This window comes from Lachnellula hyalina (genome assembly GCF_007821495.1).
Source record: "Lachnellula hyalina strain CBS 185.66 chromosome Unknown contig00176, whole genome shotgun sequence".
Taxonomy (NCBI): Eukaryota; Fungi; Ascomycota; class Leotiomycetes; order Helotiales; family Lachnaceae; genus Lachnellula; species Lachnellula hyalina.
The window spans coordinates 45,224-61,104 of NW_022157290.1; the positions used below are offsets into that span (position 1 = coordinate 45,224).

The following is a 15,881-nucleotide window of genomic DNA, read 5'->3' on the forward strand; positions in this document are numbered from 1 at the left end:
GGCACCGACCGGCCACTACAGTAATCACGGTAGTTCCAAACTTGGCAGCCTCAACTCCACGCGCGCACAAGTTGAGATGCTCACCATTGAGTATGCCAACCGCGTAGTATTTTCTATTACCTGGTAAATATACCATCAATTGATCTTCCGGAACCAGTTCAGCATGTCAACCAACAGTTATTCAACTTCCCCGACCCAGTACGGACCGGCAGCCTCAACCTCCCCACCTCAGTATGAACGAATCCCCAGACTAAGAGGCTGGTTGCCGCTGAGCAGTGAAGACACAAGTCCCATGGTCACACACGGGCAAGGTACTCTCACTAGTCTGATCAAGAGCCGTTCCAGCGCATCTTTGCAAAACATACATCATCGATCATCTTCGATTGTACGAGAGAGAGACACACCGGACGAAGAAGCTAGAAATCGGCCCGGGTTGGTTCGAAGGGACTCTAGAGATCCCAGCGAACACGATGAGTTCAGACGTAGTGCTGATGATGAGAGGCGCATGAGTGCTGTGCTCTTTGGTCCGCAGATGCGCAGTCAGAGACTAATTGGAAGTTCCAATCCTCGATATCGTTGGGAGAAATATTGGAAGACGGAGGAAGAATTGAAGGGCATGAAGAAACCCATGTGAGTATTCTAGAATGTTCTCAATCTGCCATCTCTACCAGAAGATTCAGAAAGGTTTGAAGTTCGCCCTGTTGTGTAACAGTATGCGTCTGGTGCATGTAGCTAATGATCGAACACCAGACGAGAATACTACGAGAGAACAAATAGCTTGCTACAACAATACATTTATATCGACCGCCTCTTAGATTCGTCCCTCCCTCACGACCTCTTGAATGAGTACAACAATACACCAAGCAGTAGCTCACTTGGCGGATCTGGTCTACAAAATGTGGAAGTTCCAGCAACAATTACAGAGGAGCCCCGTACGCCAAACTCCGAAGCTACGGATGCTTCTTCTAAAGGCAACGGGGCTGCGGCTCTTACAAAGAAAGTAAAACGAACACCTCGGGAAATTTACAAGATATCGGATGAACAGACACCTCTTCTTGAGGCTGCTACTGATGAGGCTGCTGATGGTGAAGATGGTCCCAAACCTGAGATACCTGGACTGGAAGATGATAGTGTTGAGAGCGGGGATAGAATTGTCCAGATAGCAATCTATGTTAATCTTGCTGCTAATGCCATCCTCCTGGCTGGTAAAATTGCAGTTATTGTGCTTACCAGCTCTCTATCCGTGCTTGCAAGTTTGGTCGATGCGGCTTTGGATTTCCTCAGGTTAGGTGCAAACATGTTCTCCAAGACCTATGCTAATTCAATGTGCACAGTACTGGAATCGTCTGGACGACCACTAAGATGATTGAAAGGCAAGACCAATATCATTATCCAGTTGGTCGGAGACGCCTCGAGCCAATTGGTGTACTTGTCTTCTCTGTGATTATGATCACGTCCTTCTTTCAAGTTGGACTGGAATGTATCAGCCGCTTGAGGTCTGGCGACCACTCTATCATTCAACTCGGCCTGCCAGCAATTGTTATCATGTCCTCTACGGTTTTTATCAAAGCGCTATGCTGGTTCTTTTGTCGACTCATCAAGAATTCTAGTGTACAGGCCCTGGCACAGGATGCGATGACGGACGTGGTTTTCAATATATTCTCTATTATTTTCCCCCTAAGTAAGGATGACCGTTGTGAATTCACAGTATTTGCTGACAACGTTCTAGTTGGATACTATGCCGAGCTTTGGTGGCTCGATGCATTGGGAGGTCTTCTTCTGTCGATGTTTGTCATCTTTAACTGGGCAGGCACTTCAGCCGGCCATATACGCAACCTCACTGGCGCAGCTGCGACGGCGGACGAACGTAACGTTCTCTTATATCTCACCATGCGATTTGCGAAGACCATCAAGCAGATCCAAGGCTTGCAAGCCTATCATGCAGGCGACAAATTAAATGTTGAGGTCGATATCGTCCTAGATGAAAACATGAGCTTGAGAGATAGCCATGACTTGGGCGAGTCGTTACAATACGTCTTAGAATCAGTACCGACAGTCGATCGCGCCTTTGTACACCAAGATTATGCAGGCTGGAACCTGCCTACACATATGCAACAGCAAGGAGCTTAGGGTGATAGGAGGTTGATTATGATTGTAGGAATATTGGCTGGCGTTTGGAGCTGCGGATCATGGGGATATAAAAGGGAACGGAGAGGAGAAGCAGCACTGAGTCTGGGATACGCCGCTAAGGATTAGCGACAAGCCGCGAAAGAACTTTAGGATTCGGAGAGGAGTTCAAATATGTTTGCTCTTGTACAGCTGTATTTTGACCAAGCTAGACTCATATTGAAAAAGCGACAAAGCCCCTCCATTCTGCTCAGACGCCGTTGTGATCTTTGTAGACGCCAAGAGCATTTTCAATGACTATTAGGGCATCACATTATCACAGTAGTAAGTACTATTAGACCCGGACTCTGATTATCATGAACAGCATTCCTAGTGTCTGATTTCGATCGCAAGCTTTGGCATCACATCTTAGACATCTCCAACGCTGCCTGCTCAATTGACTAGGCTTGTCCTTACGAAAGCAAGGCAAGGAAGCTTTTGCGAATTGAAGACGGGGACGGGAAATGGGTAAAACCGCCGGAACTCCGGATCAGATCTTCAGGCAAAACTAGAAATGGAAAGAAGGCGTTTTCTAGAGTAAAAGAAAGGTTCGGTCGGGAGCGAGAGGATTTGTTGCTTCGGTAGGTTGAACTTGACTTTATGGTAATAATAGTGGAATGAAATTGTCATAATGTCAGATTCGATATTCGGGTTCCTTCAAGGTATTCTTTGCCGCCAGTCAGCTTGTCAGGGGTATTCTGGGGCCTATATTTGGGCTAGCTCTAGCTGTTTCTTTTCGAGGGGTGGGGTCCAGACATTGCATTGAAAAATTTACTGGCACCGGGTCCGATATACGAGTATGAATTTCACATTATTGTGAAATGACTGTTTCTTCGTATGTAATAATGCGCTGTGGTACGATGGTATCATACTTACTGTAAGTGATGTTCTATGGGAGATATTCAGGGGCAAGCAAGTGGGCGGGTGGGTGGTCCAGTGCAAGTAGAGCATTTAACCGTATCCAATCAATTGATTGATTGGAATGCAAATGGGCGTCATCTTTGAACCCCTGAGTGAGTGAGCCGTGTGCCGTGGGGTTTCTTACTATTATAGATTAATAGTCTTGACTGATTTTATGATGTCTCGAGATAGAGCAGAGCAGCGCACGACATAGAGTCGATCCTGATCAGCCGCCGCCTGTAAGTACTTCGTAAGTGTAGCTGTAAATCAGAAGTCTCCAACGTCAAACGGCAATCGATTCCCTTGATTACTGATGGGGATAATCGGTACAGTACAGTATCAGAGCAAAGTCCGCAAAGATGCACAGTAACGGGGTAGAATCTAGGGGCAAGAGAGTCCTTGGAGATATAAAGTTCAAATGACAAGAAATGAAACGACCTGACCTGATGCTCGCATGCATTATTATCGTATTCTAATGATTACTTGTACAGTACTGTATGAAGAAATAAATTAGGAAAATTAATAATGGATCCGAGGAGCATCACTGCAAACGGTTAGTACAGCTACAGCCAGCCCTGTTAGACCGTTACGGAGTAGGGTAGGTACTGTAGACGAGCATTTGCTAGGCAGAGAGCGCTCGAACCTTGCCCTGAAAGAAACACGAGCTCATCCACCTATCCACCCATCCACCCCGTCCCGTCCATCTCTCCCACCGAATCCTCTTTCTCGACGACATCTCTATCTTTTCCCTTAATTTCTCTTCGTCGTCGTCGTCGTCGCCCATTGTAGTCTTTTGCCGGTGAGTGCTTAACCTTCTACTTGTTGTTCTTGTTGTTGTTATCCCCTTTCCTTTCCTTTCCTTTCCTCCCCTCCCCTTTGTGGATTCTATCAGTCGGGGACTGGGCTGGGCTGGGCTGGGCAAGCAAGACACCTCTCTCGACATTCTATATTTGGATCGCGACATCAACAAATTCTTCAGCCTCCTCAAACCACCACCAACACCACCTCGACAGCATACAAACACCTAACAACATACCTGTGGTGCCATGCTCCATCGTCAACACGATCGGAAGTAGTCTGCGGCATCGTGTGGCCCGGTTTCCACGCATACATACCCAACCTAACTCCTCTTCCAATGCCTGCGGTGTGAGCTAAATTGTCCGAGGATGAGAGTTATCGTGCATCGAATTGCATGCATGCGGCCACCGTTCATCGTCTCTGGTAAACCCGCTCAGCCCAAGCCAACCACAATTACACCCAGGATCCGGGTAGCTGCATTAAGATTGAACTATTGCTGACTCCTACCTCGCGTTATTCACTGCAGACCCGTTCCCCTCATTGCAACGATACATATTAAATTAACGAGCGACATCTTACTTTATCTCCTTCGTTACGGACAAATATACGACTTGCCGTGCCATTTTTAGCTTTGTTCTATTTAGAATTGTATTTTCAGCATTTGCTGGCCATTTTCTCGTATGAACTTTTCTGCCACTTCGTACCATCTCTGCACCACATATCTTCTATATGCCTAGATTTCCCAAAGCGTTTGGGCGGCGAAAATCGAACGCCAACGTGCTCGAGGACGTCCCGGACGTGCCGGCGGGAGAAGGGACATTCAAAGTTTTTGAGAGAGCAGACGGGGTGAGCAAATCGTTCGACGGAGGAGTGAAGTTTGCGAAGGTTAAAGGGAATTCGGCGAGACCAAAAACCTCGCATCTGGAGGATGATAACATGTTTATGAATATAAACAACAATCGGTGAGCTGCCCTTTTAATACGGCTCAGCTTGCCAGTTTTTGGTCCTTCATTATTCATCAAGCACTAGCTAATTGCTAACTTTGTGAAGTGGTAGTGGCGCTTCTAATACCAACACCGCATCTACGACAGATAACTCATCGAGGTTGAGCGCAGCGTCGACGACACCTTCATCCACAGACGTCTCGGGGCGAGAGGAATGGCGGTCGCCTCACGACAAGCCATTTAGCGATATCCCAGTACCTCCCATACCCAAATCATCATCTACTTTCTCCCTTAAAAATGCCGGGAGAACTCTGTCTTGGGGACGAACCAAGCCAACGCCCCCCTCGCCACCAAGAGAGGAGACCTCTCCAATCGAGCGAGAGCCCGCGGCTATTAGAGAAAGGGCAATGACAGCATCAAGCTATGCAAGCACGGCAACACCGCCAAAGCTCGAAAAAGATATTGGACTAAGTATGGGAGGGGATTTTTCGGACATGTTCTCGGGAATTGGAAAGAGGAAGAGCGCGGTGATGGAATCTAAGGATACCAGGGCCAGGTCACACAGCCCTGTAAGCACCATTACTCAGCCCGACGCACAATCCCCAGCTAATACTGATACGCACCAGGAGATTTCCCGAACCTCAGCACAACCCCGTTATAACCAACCGACTGCTCTAAGCATCGATAAATCGAGACAGGTAGAAGCCTCGCTACCTTCTTGGAGCAGCGAACACTCCAACGACGGTCTGATGTCCAACACGAGCCCGCCTCCCTTTGCCACACGCCAGCAGGAACGAGCCCCCCCTGTCCCTCAACATAATACTGGTTACAATAGGGTTCAAAGACCTGGAGCGCTCGCCGATACAGGTTTGAGAAGAACTAGTGGATATTCCGGGAAGCGTCAATCGACGATTGACTCGGGGGAAGCTGTGGATGAGGATGCTTTGCTGCTCAGAGAATCCGTGAATGCGAGTCGACGGCTCAATAGTCCGGATACCCATCCCCAGGTCCGTAAGAGCTGGGCTTTGCCTTCAGCGTCGTCCCCTCCTATCGAGGATACATCCGCTTCGTCATGGACCACAGGATCTGTTCAAACTACCCCGAAGGCCCGAAAGCCAGTGCCAATGCTTAACGAGCATGACGATGGCTTATTTGACAACCATTTAGCTGCATCAGCGAATATCGCCCAAAGATTCCAGGAGGAGTCTTTGTATCCTCCACCAGCAAGAAACGCAGCACCGCAAAATAAGGTCATGACGCCTGCTCAATTTGAGAGATACAAGCAAGACCAGGAAAGGCTCAGAAGCGTTGGGGGGCAATCAAGGGATGAGGAAGAGGAGGAAGAGGATGAGACTTATGACGATGAAGAGGACGAGGCTGAGAAGAACAAGCAACTTGCAAAGCAGCGCCGGAAACAGGAGGCTCACATGGTTGTTTATCGACAACAGATGATGAAGGTGACTGGGGAAACCTCGTCTGGACCACCTGCCGCGACCCGTCCGAGTGTGTTCGCCACTCAGAGCAGCCCCAATCTTGGATTATCTGGAAAATCGAGTTCTGACGACAACGAGGAGGAAGACGAAGAAGTTCCATTGGGTATTCTGCAAGCACACGGATTCCCAAACAAGAGCAAGCCACCCCGCATAGGATCAAACCCCAACTTGCGTGCTTCTGCCCAGTCTCTCGCGGGCAATCCAGCCGATCCAAGACTCCCTGTCTTTGCAAGACACCTGCCACAAGATCCGTATTTCGGCGCTAGCGTTGTCAATCCAATGAACCGCGAGTCTTTTGGCTTTGGTGGTGGCGGCGGGCCCGGTAGTGTAGCTGGCTCTGTTTCGGGAGGACCCTCTAGGGGATTACAACCAGGAGGCCTTGTAGGTGTGATTGCTACTGAAGAAAGATCTCGCGCTATGAGGAGAGGCAGTCCAAATCCACAGGGAGAGTATGGTCCCCCATCAAATGGTTTCAACGGTATGGGAGGTATGGGAATGCCGCCAAATGGAATGATGCCTGGCCAGATGGGTCAAATGGGCCCTGGGAACCCGATGATGATGACTCCGGGAGATCAAGCTCAGATCCAAATGTCGCAGCAAATGCAACAATTCATGCAGATGCAGATGCAATTTATGCAAATGATGACATCTGGTCAAGGTCAAGGTCAAGGTCCGCCCCAGCAAAATGGACATGTGTCGCAACCATCCATGGGATCAATGCCACAATCTAACAGCCCGCATTTGCGTCCTACTAGTTCTCACCAGCGAGCCATGACTATGCTGGATCCCAATGCTGCACCCTGGATGCAGAACGGACACGGCTCCCTGTATGCTCCTTCGATGAATGGCCAGGGTGGCTACGCTCCGTCGATTGCACCCTCTGAGAGAAGCAACATCGGCTTACCAGGCCGGTATAGGCCGGTAACACACACTCCAGCAGCCGATAACAAGTCAAGAACTTCGACAATGACAGGCGCGCTTCAAGGCTGGGAGAACAAGAACAGCACTGCAACTATTAAAGCAGTCAAGAAGTCTGGAAACGAAGAAGACGAAGACGACGAGGAAGGATGGGAGGAGATGAAGAAGAAGCGCGAGAAGAAGAAGTCGATATGGAGAACGAAAAAGGGCGAATCTACTAATGGGCTGAAGGAGATGCTGGGTTACACGTAGTAATTTCGGGCTGTGAATACTTAGAGGAAGATGTGATAAATATTACGCATTGCATATCGGCGTTCGAGAAGCTTTGGATCGGAATTTGGATCATGTCTGCTGCTAGCATTTGGACAGAAAAAAACTATGAGGCTTGTGTAGTAATATAATTCGGGAGAGATCTACAAGCTCTTCTCGTTTTGGATTTCATCTCATCTCCTGTAGATAGATATCAACAGATATAGTGGCATTCAGCATACAAGTAAAACTTGAAGACGTGATACAAAGAGAGACGACGAGCACGAGCAAAAGGGGTAAGGTAAGGTAAATTTTATACAAGATATCGTTCTGATATGCTAGTTAGGGGGGGCCGACTGGTAAATGTCAAAGAAATTGCAATTTGCAGGTCCATGATATGCTGCCCATTCCCTATACCAGATTCCATCCCATCCCATCCGCAATAATAAGGATCCAGCAAAACTATTAAGCTGCTAGCAGCGTTTCCACCAATTCGTTCGTCAAAGGTCCCATTCAAACATATCCATCTATCCTCCCCTAAAGAAAGAAGCGCTCTCCGCTCAAAGGATCGGTCAGATGATGGCCTTGCAGCGTCTTTTGGCGCGGCTTACCAGTCCTACCAGGAGGCCGATCGACTTTTTCCTCGGCTCGCTCTCGATTTTCCCTGCCACAAGTACAGTTTAGTTAGCTCTTCATTCCAGTAGTCCATCCTTGCCCGAAAACATGTACATACACCAGAACCGGACTGGGACATGTGGATGAAGCGTGCTATTGTATTGTAGTACAGATCGATCAATCAGGTCAACAACGTTATTGAACTTACCAAGTACTGTTCTGAAGACGCAAAAGCTGGAGTTCGAAGTCCGGGATATCCGCCACTTCCTCCGCGTACGGTGATATGTGACCGCGGTATGCGGCTCTCTTCGCCTCATTCTCGTACTTGAAGACTCGTTGCCTGGGCCCAGACATGCCTTGCTCACGCGGCTCGCCTGTATTTTGATATTCCAGACGAGCGCGAACAGCTGCCTTGACAAAGACGGTGTGCATCGGGTGGCCAGCTCCGAAGATTTGGAATGCGAAGCGGATATGTTCTCCTTTCATAGCTCTGCGGTTCTTGGTCAAGATGTCTGTTAGGAGCTGAGCCATGCTGTGGCCGAGGGCCACGAGCTCGTTCATCTCGAGATAGCTGCCTAGGTGGAGCATAGCGAGGATTGAAGTGATCTCGCTGCCGCTGTCTTTGTGCTTGCGAGGATCAAGCCGGATGTTCTTCGCAACTGCCCATTGTAGTAGGAGGTCGAAGGCTTCTTGGGTGTGATCATCCAGCGGGTAGCGGTCTGTAATTGGGGCTTTTGAAGCGAAGAATTTCTCAAGAATTTTGAAGTTCTTGATGAGAAGCTTCCTGGGGAATTGGCACGGGTGCTTGCCATCTTTGAACGTAAAGCCAATGTCGCCGCTCTCGGGGAAGAAATCACTATTGGGATGTTAGTAGGAGTTTTGAAGGGGATCCGGATGATACTCACGCTACCCAAATTCCTGCTGGTAGAAGTTTGCCATTGACTTCCATATTACCGTCTGGGGCTTTCGTCCTCTTGAAAAGACGCTCCTCCTAACAACGTTAGTGACTAACTCGTTCTGAAACATCGAAAAATGGAGCATCGACTTACCGGATCCTCAGCCGCTCTCTTCTTGTTGACATTTGCCCCTGCGTTGACAGTTTTGGTGAAATAGGGGGAGCTACTTGGATCAAGGTAAGACCAAGAGGCACTAGTAGAGCTACTGCCACCAGTATTGTCACCACCCAGTACTGTCTCGTCAAACAGGTCACTGCCTCGCTCTCCTTCCATCATATCAACCGCATCCACGAGATCGTTATCAACGCACTGCATGATCCGCTTGCACTCCTCTATATCAGCATCAGGGAATATTACATGCAGTTCTTCGGCCTTAGCATCCGTCAACTCCTCTGTATTCTCAACAGGGCTCTCTGGATCATCAACCATGTCCTCATCTTCATCAACGGCGTCTCCTAGCGCGCCATCAGATCCCTCTTGGTCGACATCAGAATCCATATCGACGTCCGAAAAATCGTCAAATGGGGATGAAGAACGGGTAGACATGGCATCGGTGGGAGGTTCAAAGACATGGCGAGCTTGACTAGCCTCTGGAGAACTTGAGCGTTCTTCAGACTTGACTTTTACGGGCGACTGGTTGCGGTTGAAGATCATCTTGACCTTTGGGTCCATGACAGGTCCAGCAGAAGGGTCTGGGACCTCTTTCTTGATACCATATGAAGCCTCGGCAACAAGAGGAGCGCGCGAATCATGCTGTCTGAATCCTTGAGGGTATTGCATTAAGATGTCCCCAGCTGCTATATTCACATCGTGTGTAGCACGATCCAGAGCTAACATACAGATACGTGACGTGACGCCTGGGAATATTTCTCGCAGCATCTGAACCTTTCTGTCCGAATACTGCAGATGTTGTGCCTCTACGGGGCGGTTCAAGGGAAATTCGGCTTCTCTGGCCTTGGGTAGCATACTCGGCTTGCCGGTTGGCTGCGGGGAGGTGATGGCCAGTCTTTCAATTTTCAAAGTGCTCAAAGAAGCAGAGTGTTTTAGGCTCTTGTGAGCTGCTGGTGAGAGATTGGGTGTAAGTGAATTGCGTGATGAGGTTGGAGTGTCTCGATCGACTGATGGTGAGGAGGAAGGTAATGGAGTGAGCGCCGGGTCGAAACGACCGTTCCAGGACATATTTGAGGTGGGGAATAGCAACCTAGGCAGCGCTGGTTTCTTGAATAAACAGTGGAGAAGTTAAGGAACACTTGGATATATATGAGCAGCCAGACTATCTTGAGTTAGTTGCTAGTGGTATGAAGACCAAAGTGAGTGTTGTGGGGAAATGTATAAGCAAACCGAGCGACGGGGAGGCGAGGTGTCTATTCGGAGCCTGGATCTTGGATGCAATACCGAGGCAGATGTGGCTTGAGGACAATGAAGAATTGGGGAATTGGAAGAGGAGACAGCTAAGTATTTTGGGGTAGAAATGGTGTTGTGGGGAGGAATGTTCAAAGAGAAGTCAGAAGGTGAGAGATGAATCTCGTTTAGGAGTGTGAGAAGGCGAGCATGCAACCACAAAACCAGTGAATTGGAGAGAATTGAATAGAAAAATATTCACGTACCTCGTCGAGATTTGCTAGGGAACTCGCGACCTCGAGTATTGGCACTGTAACCTTTGATGAGATAGAAGGCTGCTGAAAATGAATGAAGACAGCATCAATAATTGTCTTGGAATTATCCGAAGATGATAAGAAGTTGAGAAAGGAGGCAGGCCACGTGAAAAATGAAGCTGTCTTTTGGTTGACGTCTAACATCAATATCGACTTGAAGGTTGCCGAAGAAAAAGGTAAATAGTGCCAAGATGCTTTCTAAATATGCTCCAAGGGTAGTGTTGAGTTGCGGGGAAGAAAGATAAGAGGTCGTTGAAAGATGGAGGAAGAAGCCTTTGTAGAGACTCGAGGACGTCGGCCTCGCTGTTGAGCAGGAGAGTCCAAGCAAATAACGTGCACGGCTCGCACTGGAACAGTTACAGCCAGTCAATCTTATTAGTTCAGCAGGGTCTTCGACTTGAGAATCGCAACGAACAGGATGTTGCCGGGCAAACGATAAATTTAGAAGAGGTTTCAGTCTAACAGCTCGCAATGGACAGGAAAAGTGGCACTGATTTATAATGTGTCAGGCGAAGAGGCATATTGGAAATCGATGACAATGAGTGCTGCGCTCTGTGTATAGCACACGGCTTGAACTATGTACATTGCACAGAAGATCTCGTTCCAAGGGACCCAGGTCAATTGGTTGAAATAAGTAGACAAAAGTAAAAGCCGCAACCTAGCCCTCCGAGGCAAGATGAGCTCTAGAAGTCAGCTGGGAGCTCACGCAACCAAGGGAATCTAGTAGCCAGTCACCGCTTAGTGTAGACTTTTACTTCCTCTACGAGTATGAACCGAAAGATATCTGTCTAACGAAGAGCCCTCACTTACTTCCATAAAACCCCGACACTTTTCCATTCCATACAAAGGTATCCAACGCCATTCCCAGAAGTTTATACTCATTTCTTCCCCTTCTTCCGCCACTCCTTCTCCCTCTCATAAGCCTTCGCTTCGTGCCCCTCCTCCCCCTGAATCTCCGCCACAAGCCTCTTATACTTCTTCTCATACGCGGCATCCCTCTCCCTCTTTTCCCGAAGACTCTCCCTCGCAACAACAGCGGCATCCTTACGCAGCTCCCTCATTGCGCCCTTCTTCTCGCGCTTGAATTCCTTCCTCAGCTTCGCAGCGTCGACGCGTTCTTTGTCCGCGTCGTAGTGCTTCTTGTCTGGGTTGTAGGATTCTTCGAATTTGGGGATTGCGGTCTTGATGGCAAGTGGGCGGTGGTGGTGTAGTTCTAGGGGACGACGGGTCATGTGTGCATTCTTGAGGAGGATGGTGAGCTTTTGGGTCAGTTTGGTGAGATGGGTTTGTGTGATTGGGGAGAGTGTGGGGCGGCAGGCCTTGCTTGAAAGGTGCTGGAGGATCTTGGAGGCGGGTGTGAACACTTCTGTGAATGATGACTTGTCCACCCAGGTATCTGCAGCTGCATCGAGAAGACTGAGATTAGTTTCTAGTAGGGCTGCTTTGAGTGACGTTTCATCGTCGCCCGAATGTTCTCGAGGAATACAGTCATAGATTGTAAGCCGCCTAGTTGATTTTGAAGTACCAGCTATTCTGACTGAAGCCTTTGGCTCATGCAATGGAAAGTTCCCAGGCAGTCTTGCAAGCTTTGTTGGTGCCAATACGCAAAGCGTATTCTCGATAAAGTTCATCACTTCCGGAACATATCGTTTTGATATCCGCTGGTACTGCAGACATAGCGTGCAAATATATGCCCCTGTAGAATAGTCTGATAGAGTCTGAGGTATCTTTAGGCCGAGATATCGAGTCATGGTCAAGATAGCTGGAGTAACGACTTGATGGAAATGATCTGAGGTTGGGAAAACAGTACCAATGGCAGTGAGAACCACCAAATCTCCTGCAGTTGGAGACAAAGATCGTGATTCGCCAAACGCTTGGAGGTGGCTTCTAAATGTATTTCCGATCTCGACGGGATAAGTCTTTGCTAACGAGTGGATGTGTCGAATTAGGGTCTCTAAGATGAGAAACGGAGGTTGTTGCGGTTGATTTGCAAGATAGGATATGTGATCTACAAGAGATACGGCAAATTTTCCCAGTTTCGCCTTGTTCTCGCTGTTGAGCTTGGGGTGGTAGAGAGCCCTAATCCGCTGTACAACAGTTGGTAAATCGAACACTGATACACCCCTTGTGATCTGCAGAAGCTCTTCATGGGACTGGGGACACTTGAAGGTATAAGCTAAATCCCCGTTCACGCCATTTTGTTCTGGCATTTCCGCCTCCGGTAGCGGGCCGTTGGCACCTGTGAGAAATTCGGGTCGTCTGGCCTCCTCTTCCGTGAGTAGACTTTTCAAAAAGTCTGTATCTTCTTCATCATTGTCCAATTCCTCTGCTTCCTCGTCGGACGAATCGCCTTCTGAAAGCTCCAAATCCGAGCCGCTGGCCACCAAATCATCGTCAATGAGAAAATCATCTTCGTCTTCGATTCCTATCTCTGCCGCTGTTGGGCGAGCCTTGAGGCCGGAACCAAGTCCAAAGTCTTCTTCCTCTTCATCCCCGTCATTGGCGGCAGCATCTTCTTCGTCGCTACTTTCAGGGGCGCCTTCCATGCGACGTTGTCGCTTCGCCTCCAACTCTTGCAGCTTCCTCGACCCCTCCTCAATCCTCTCGTCTTCTGTCTTGGTTCTTTCTGTTGGTTGAGATCGTTTGTCTTGCGCCATCTGTCTTAACCCTAAGTCATAGTCTTTGTCAAGCTTGCCTTTATCCGTTCCGCTGAGCAATGCTGCACGATCTGGGTTCATTCCTGGACCTGATGCTGGTGGCGGAGGTTGCGACCTGGGAACAGCTCCTCGTAAGAGTGCATGAATATCCGACATCTCCAGATCTAGCTCCTCTCGCAGGTCTTCATCGTCATCCTTAGCAGTCTGCCGTTCGTACTTGTGAAGTTTGGACTTGGCAATCAATTCCTTCATGACCTCCTGCTTCGATTTCTTCCGTTCTGGCCGTTCTTCATCCTCCTCCTCATCCTCCTCATCCTCTCCAGCCGACGATCTTCTTCGTTTCCGTGTCTGCTCATCGTCTGAAGGGTGATCCTCTTCGTCTGATAGCTCTAAATCCTTCTCATCAAAATCATCTTTAAGAGCCGGGCTATCCAGAGAAAGTGATTGTCCCATATGTGTGAGCTCCCCTGGCATAACATCATCCTCCAAGTCGAAAGCAGAACTATTCTTGTGTCGGCGTTGCTTTTCCAATGTAAATCGTTCTAGCATCTTGTCTTCTGGGGCCATTGTAGGATCATTCTCTCCGAAACGCTTGTCTACAATCCCTCCCACCTTTTTCCTACGTTGTACATCTTCTTCGTAAGCTCTAGCTAACTGTGAAAAATCTATTAGCAAATGTAAAATGCGCGCTGCCACAATTGTAACTTACCCTCTCTTCAGCCAGTCCCTTCGCCACACCTGGTCTCCTCACAACTGCGCTTGTTTTTCTGTTTGTTGTAACTTCGAATTTGGGGGCCTTTCCAGCAAGCTTGAATTCGAACGGGTTGAACTGTTCTCGGATTCCCTCGAGAGCCACCTTCTTGTGGACCCTCTTTTCCTTGCTGACTCCGTTTTGCGCATTTTGTTTTCTTTGCTTCTTAGACTGCTGGGGTCCAACAACTCCTTGCTCGCGCAGAGATGCTTTCAACCTCTTGAGTTGGGAGGGAGGCATTTTAAAGTATCTTGTGTTACTGGTACTCCAAAGGTTTTTGAAACATTTTCTGATAGTAGTCGCTTATCGTGAGGGTCTTGGCGGCAGAATCAGGCGGTGAGCTAATTTGTACCCAGCAACAGCAGCAACAGCAGCAGCAGCTCCAACGACAATCTTGAAAATAACAGCTTCCAGAAAATGACCCCCCGATACAACCTCTTTCAGCTACGAATGTAGTTTCGAAAAAATGGCTGGGCTCTCGCCCACTGGGCAAAATCGACTTTTTCTTCTAGGACTTGGAGTCTCTACAGGTGCTGTCGTCTGGCTCATGCGCAGCCTGCTCATTAAGTATCGCGATGCTGCCCTCGAACCAAAAAGTGAGAACGAGCCTCAGTACATCACCCAGGAGGTCGAGGATTCCTTGAGGCTGGGTACTCTAGACAAGTTACTCTGCAGCCCAAACTTCAGTATTCAAGAAACAGCCTCAGTAATCATCTGCGAGCGCGCCCTTCATGATAAAGCAACCATAAATGCACTGTTATGGCATATCACCCAGCCGGATCACGATATGAGGGAAAAGGGTATCCGGACTTTGACTATGATGCTAAACAGCCGTAAGTTCCATCATCTTATCCATCATCTTACTCATGAACACCACTGAACTTACTAGAATTCTCAGCCGCTGCCAGCATAATCGACGAACCCGGCACATACGCTGCTCTCGTAAAGTCCCTTGAATATTCCCTGACGGATTACAAACATGCAGAGCACGATACTGAATGGGACAACTGGCTACAGCGAGACGTTGCTGAGCAAGGCTGCTTGTTGATTCTCACGCAGCTGGTGGACAAGTCTGGACCGGAAGGTCTAGTAAAGGCACGGTTCATTGAGCGTTGGCTGGCGAAAGAACCTTGGGGTAGTGATGACAGGGAGCGACAAATCAATTTTCTGGAGTCACTTCGTACAAGGAATCGATTAACGGAGCTCACGCTGCCACTCATCAGGGATCCGACAGCGCGGAGACTACTTTGCAAAGTAAAACTTCTACCTATGGATTTTGAATGGGATGTACCGAGTCCTAGGGATATTCGGATGATCAATGGGGAGGGGACTGCAGGAGAAGATTTTGACGGGATGTTTGTAGAAGGTCGACGGCGGAGGGAGCAAAGTTCTATGGAGGAGGGGATTCGGAGGCGACATAGAGAGGCTATGGTCTTGAATGATGGAACGCGCCCTCTGGGGAGAGATGATATCATTGAGCGCGAGAGGTGAAGGGGTGAGAAGGATTACGCTGAAGATACATCCGACAAGAGCTGAAGGAAGCAAACGCTTGAGGGGCTCATGGATGATACCAGTGTCCTAAGTGAACGAGATGCTACGTGGGAACAGAAAAGTGCCATGAAAGCAGCTGGGGTAATTCCCCTATCTCGAGTGGTGAATTGTTAGACAATCCAGAGCCAGAGCTTTGAGGACCTGAGTTCTGCCAACCTTGCTGTGTACCCCTGGAGGCTGAGGGAAAGTCCATCTCATTTGCGACCATAGTATATTTAAGCTACCCAC

At 48.7% G+C, this 15,881-nt stretch overlaps 4 protein-coding genes across 4 annotated transcripts; 3 read left to right on the plus strand and 1 right to left on the minus strand.

Moving 5' to 3' along the window:
• Positions 1–163: 163 nt before the first annotated feature.
• MTP3_0 (Metal tolerance protein) lies at positions 164–2,130 on the plus strand (the record flags this gene model as incomplete). The annotated part of the gene is made up of 3 exons (XM_031152243.1): positions 164–630; positions 751–1,284; positions 1,335–2,130. 3 exons carry the CDS (start codon positions 164–166, stop codon positions 2,128–2,130), a joined length of 1,797 nt encoding a protein of 598 aa, XP_031002292.1.
• A 2,463-nt stretch (positions 2,131–4,593) lies between these two features.
• On the plus strand, positions 4,594–7,471 carry LHYA1_G007315 (uncharacterized protein; the record flags this gene model as incomplete). The annotated part of the gene is made up of 3 exons (XM_031152244.1): positions 4,594–4,826; positions 4,915–5,377; positions 5,435–7,471. The coding sequence occupies 3 exons, from the start codon at positions 4,594–4,596 to the stop codon at positions 7,469–7,471; spliced, it is 2,733 nt and encodes a 910-aa protein (XP_031002291.1).
• A 4,101-nt stretch (positions 7,472–11,572) lies between these two features.
• On the minus strand, positions 11,573–14,342 carry nop14 (putative nucleolar complex protein; the record flags this gene model as incomplete). The annotated part of the gene is made up of 2 exons (XM_031152245.1): positions 11,573–14,005; positions 14,061–14,342. The coding sequence occupies 2 exons, from the start codon at positions 14,340–14,342 to the stop codon at positions 11,573–11,575; spliced, it is 2,715 nt and encodes a 904-aa protein (XP_031002294.1).
• Positions 14,343–14,568: 226 nt separating this feature from the next.
• LHYA1_G007317 (uncharacterized protein) lies at positions 14,569–15,593 on the plus strand (the record flags this gene model as incomplete). The annotated part of the gene is made up of 2 exons (XM_031152246.1): positions 14,569–14,935; positions 14,992–15,593. The coding sequence occupies 2 exons, from the start codon at positions 14,569–14,571 to the stop codon at positions 15,591–15,593; spliced, it is 969 nt and encodes a 322-aa protein (XP_031002293.1).
• Between the last annotated feature and the right edge of the window lie 288 nt (positions 15,594–15,881).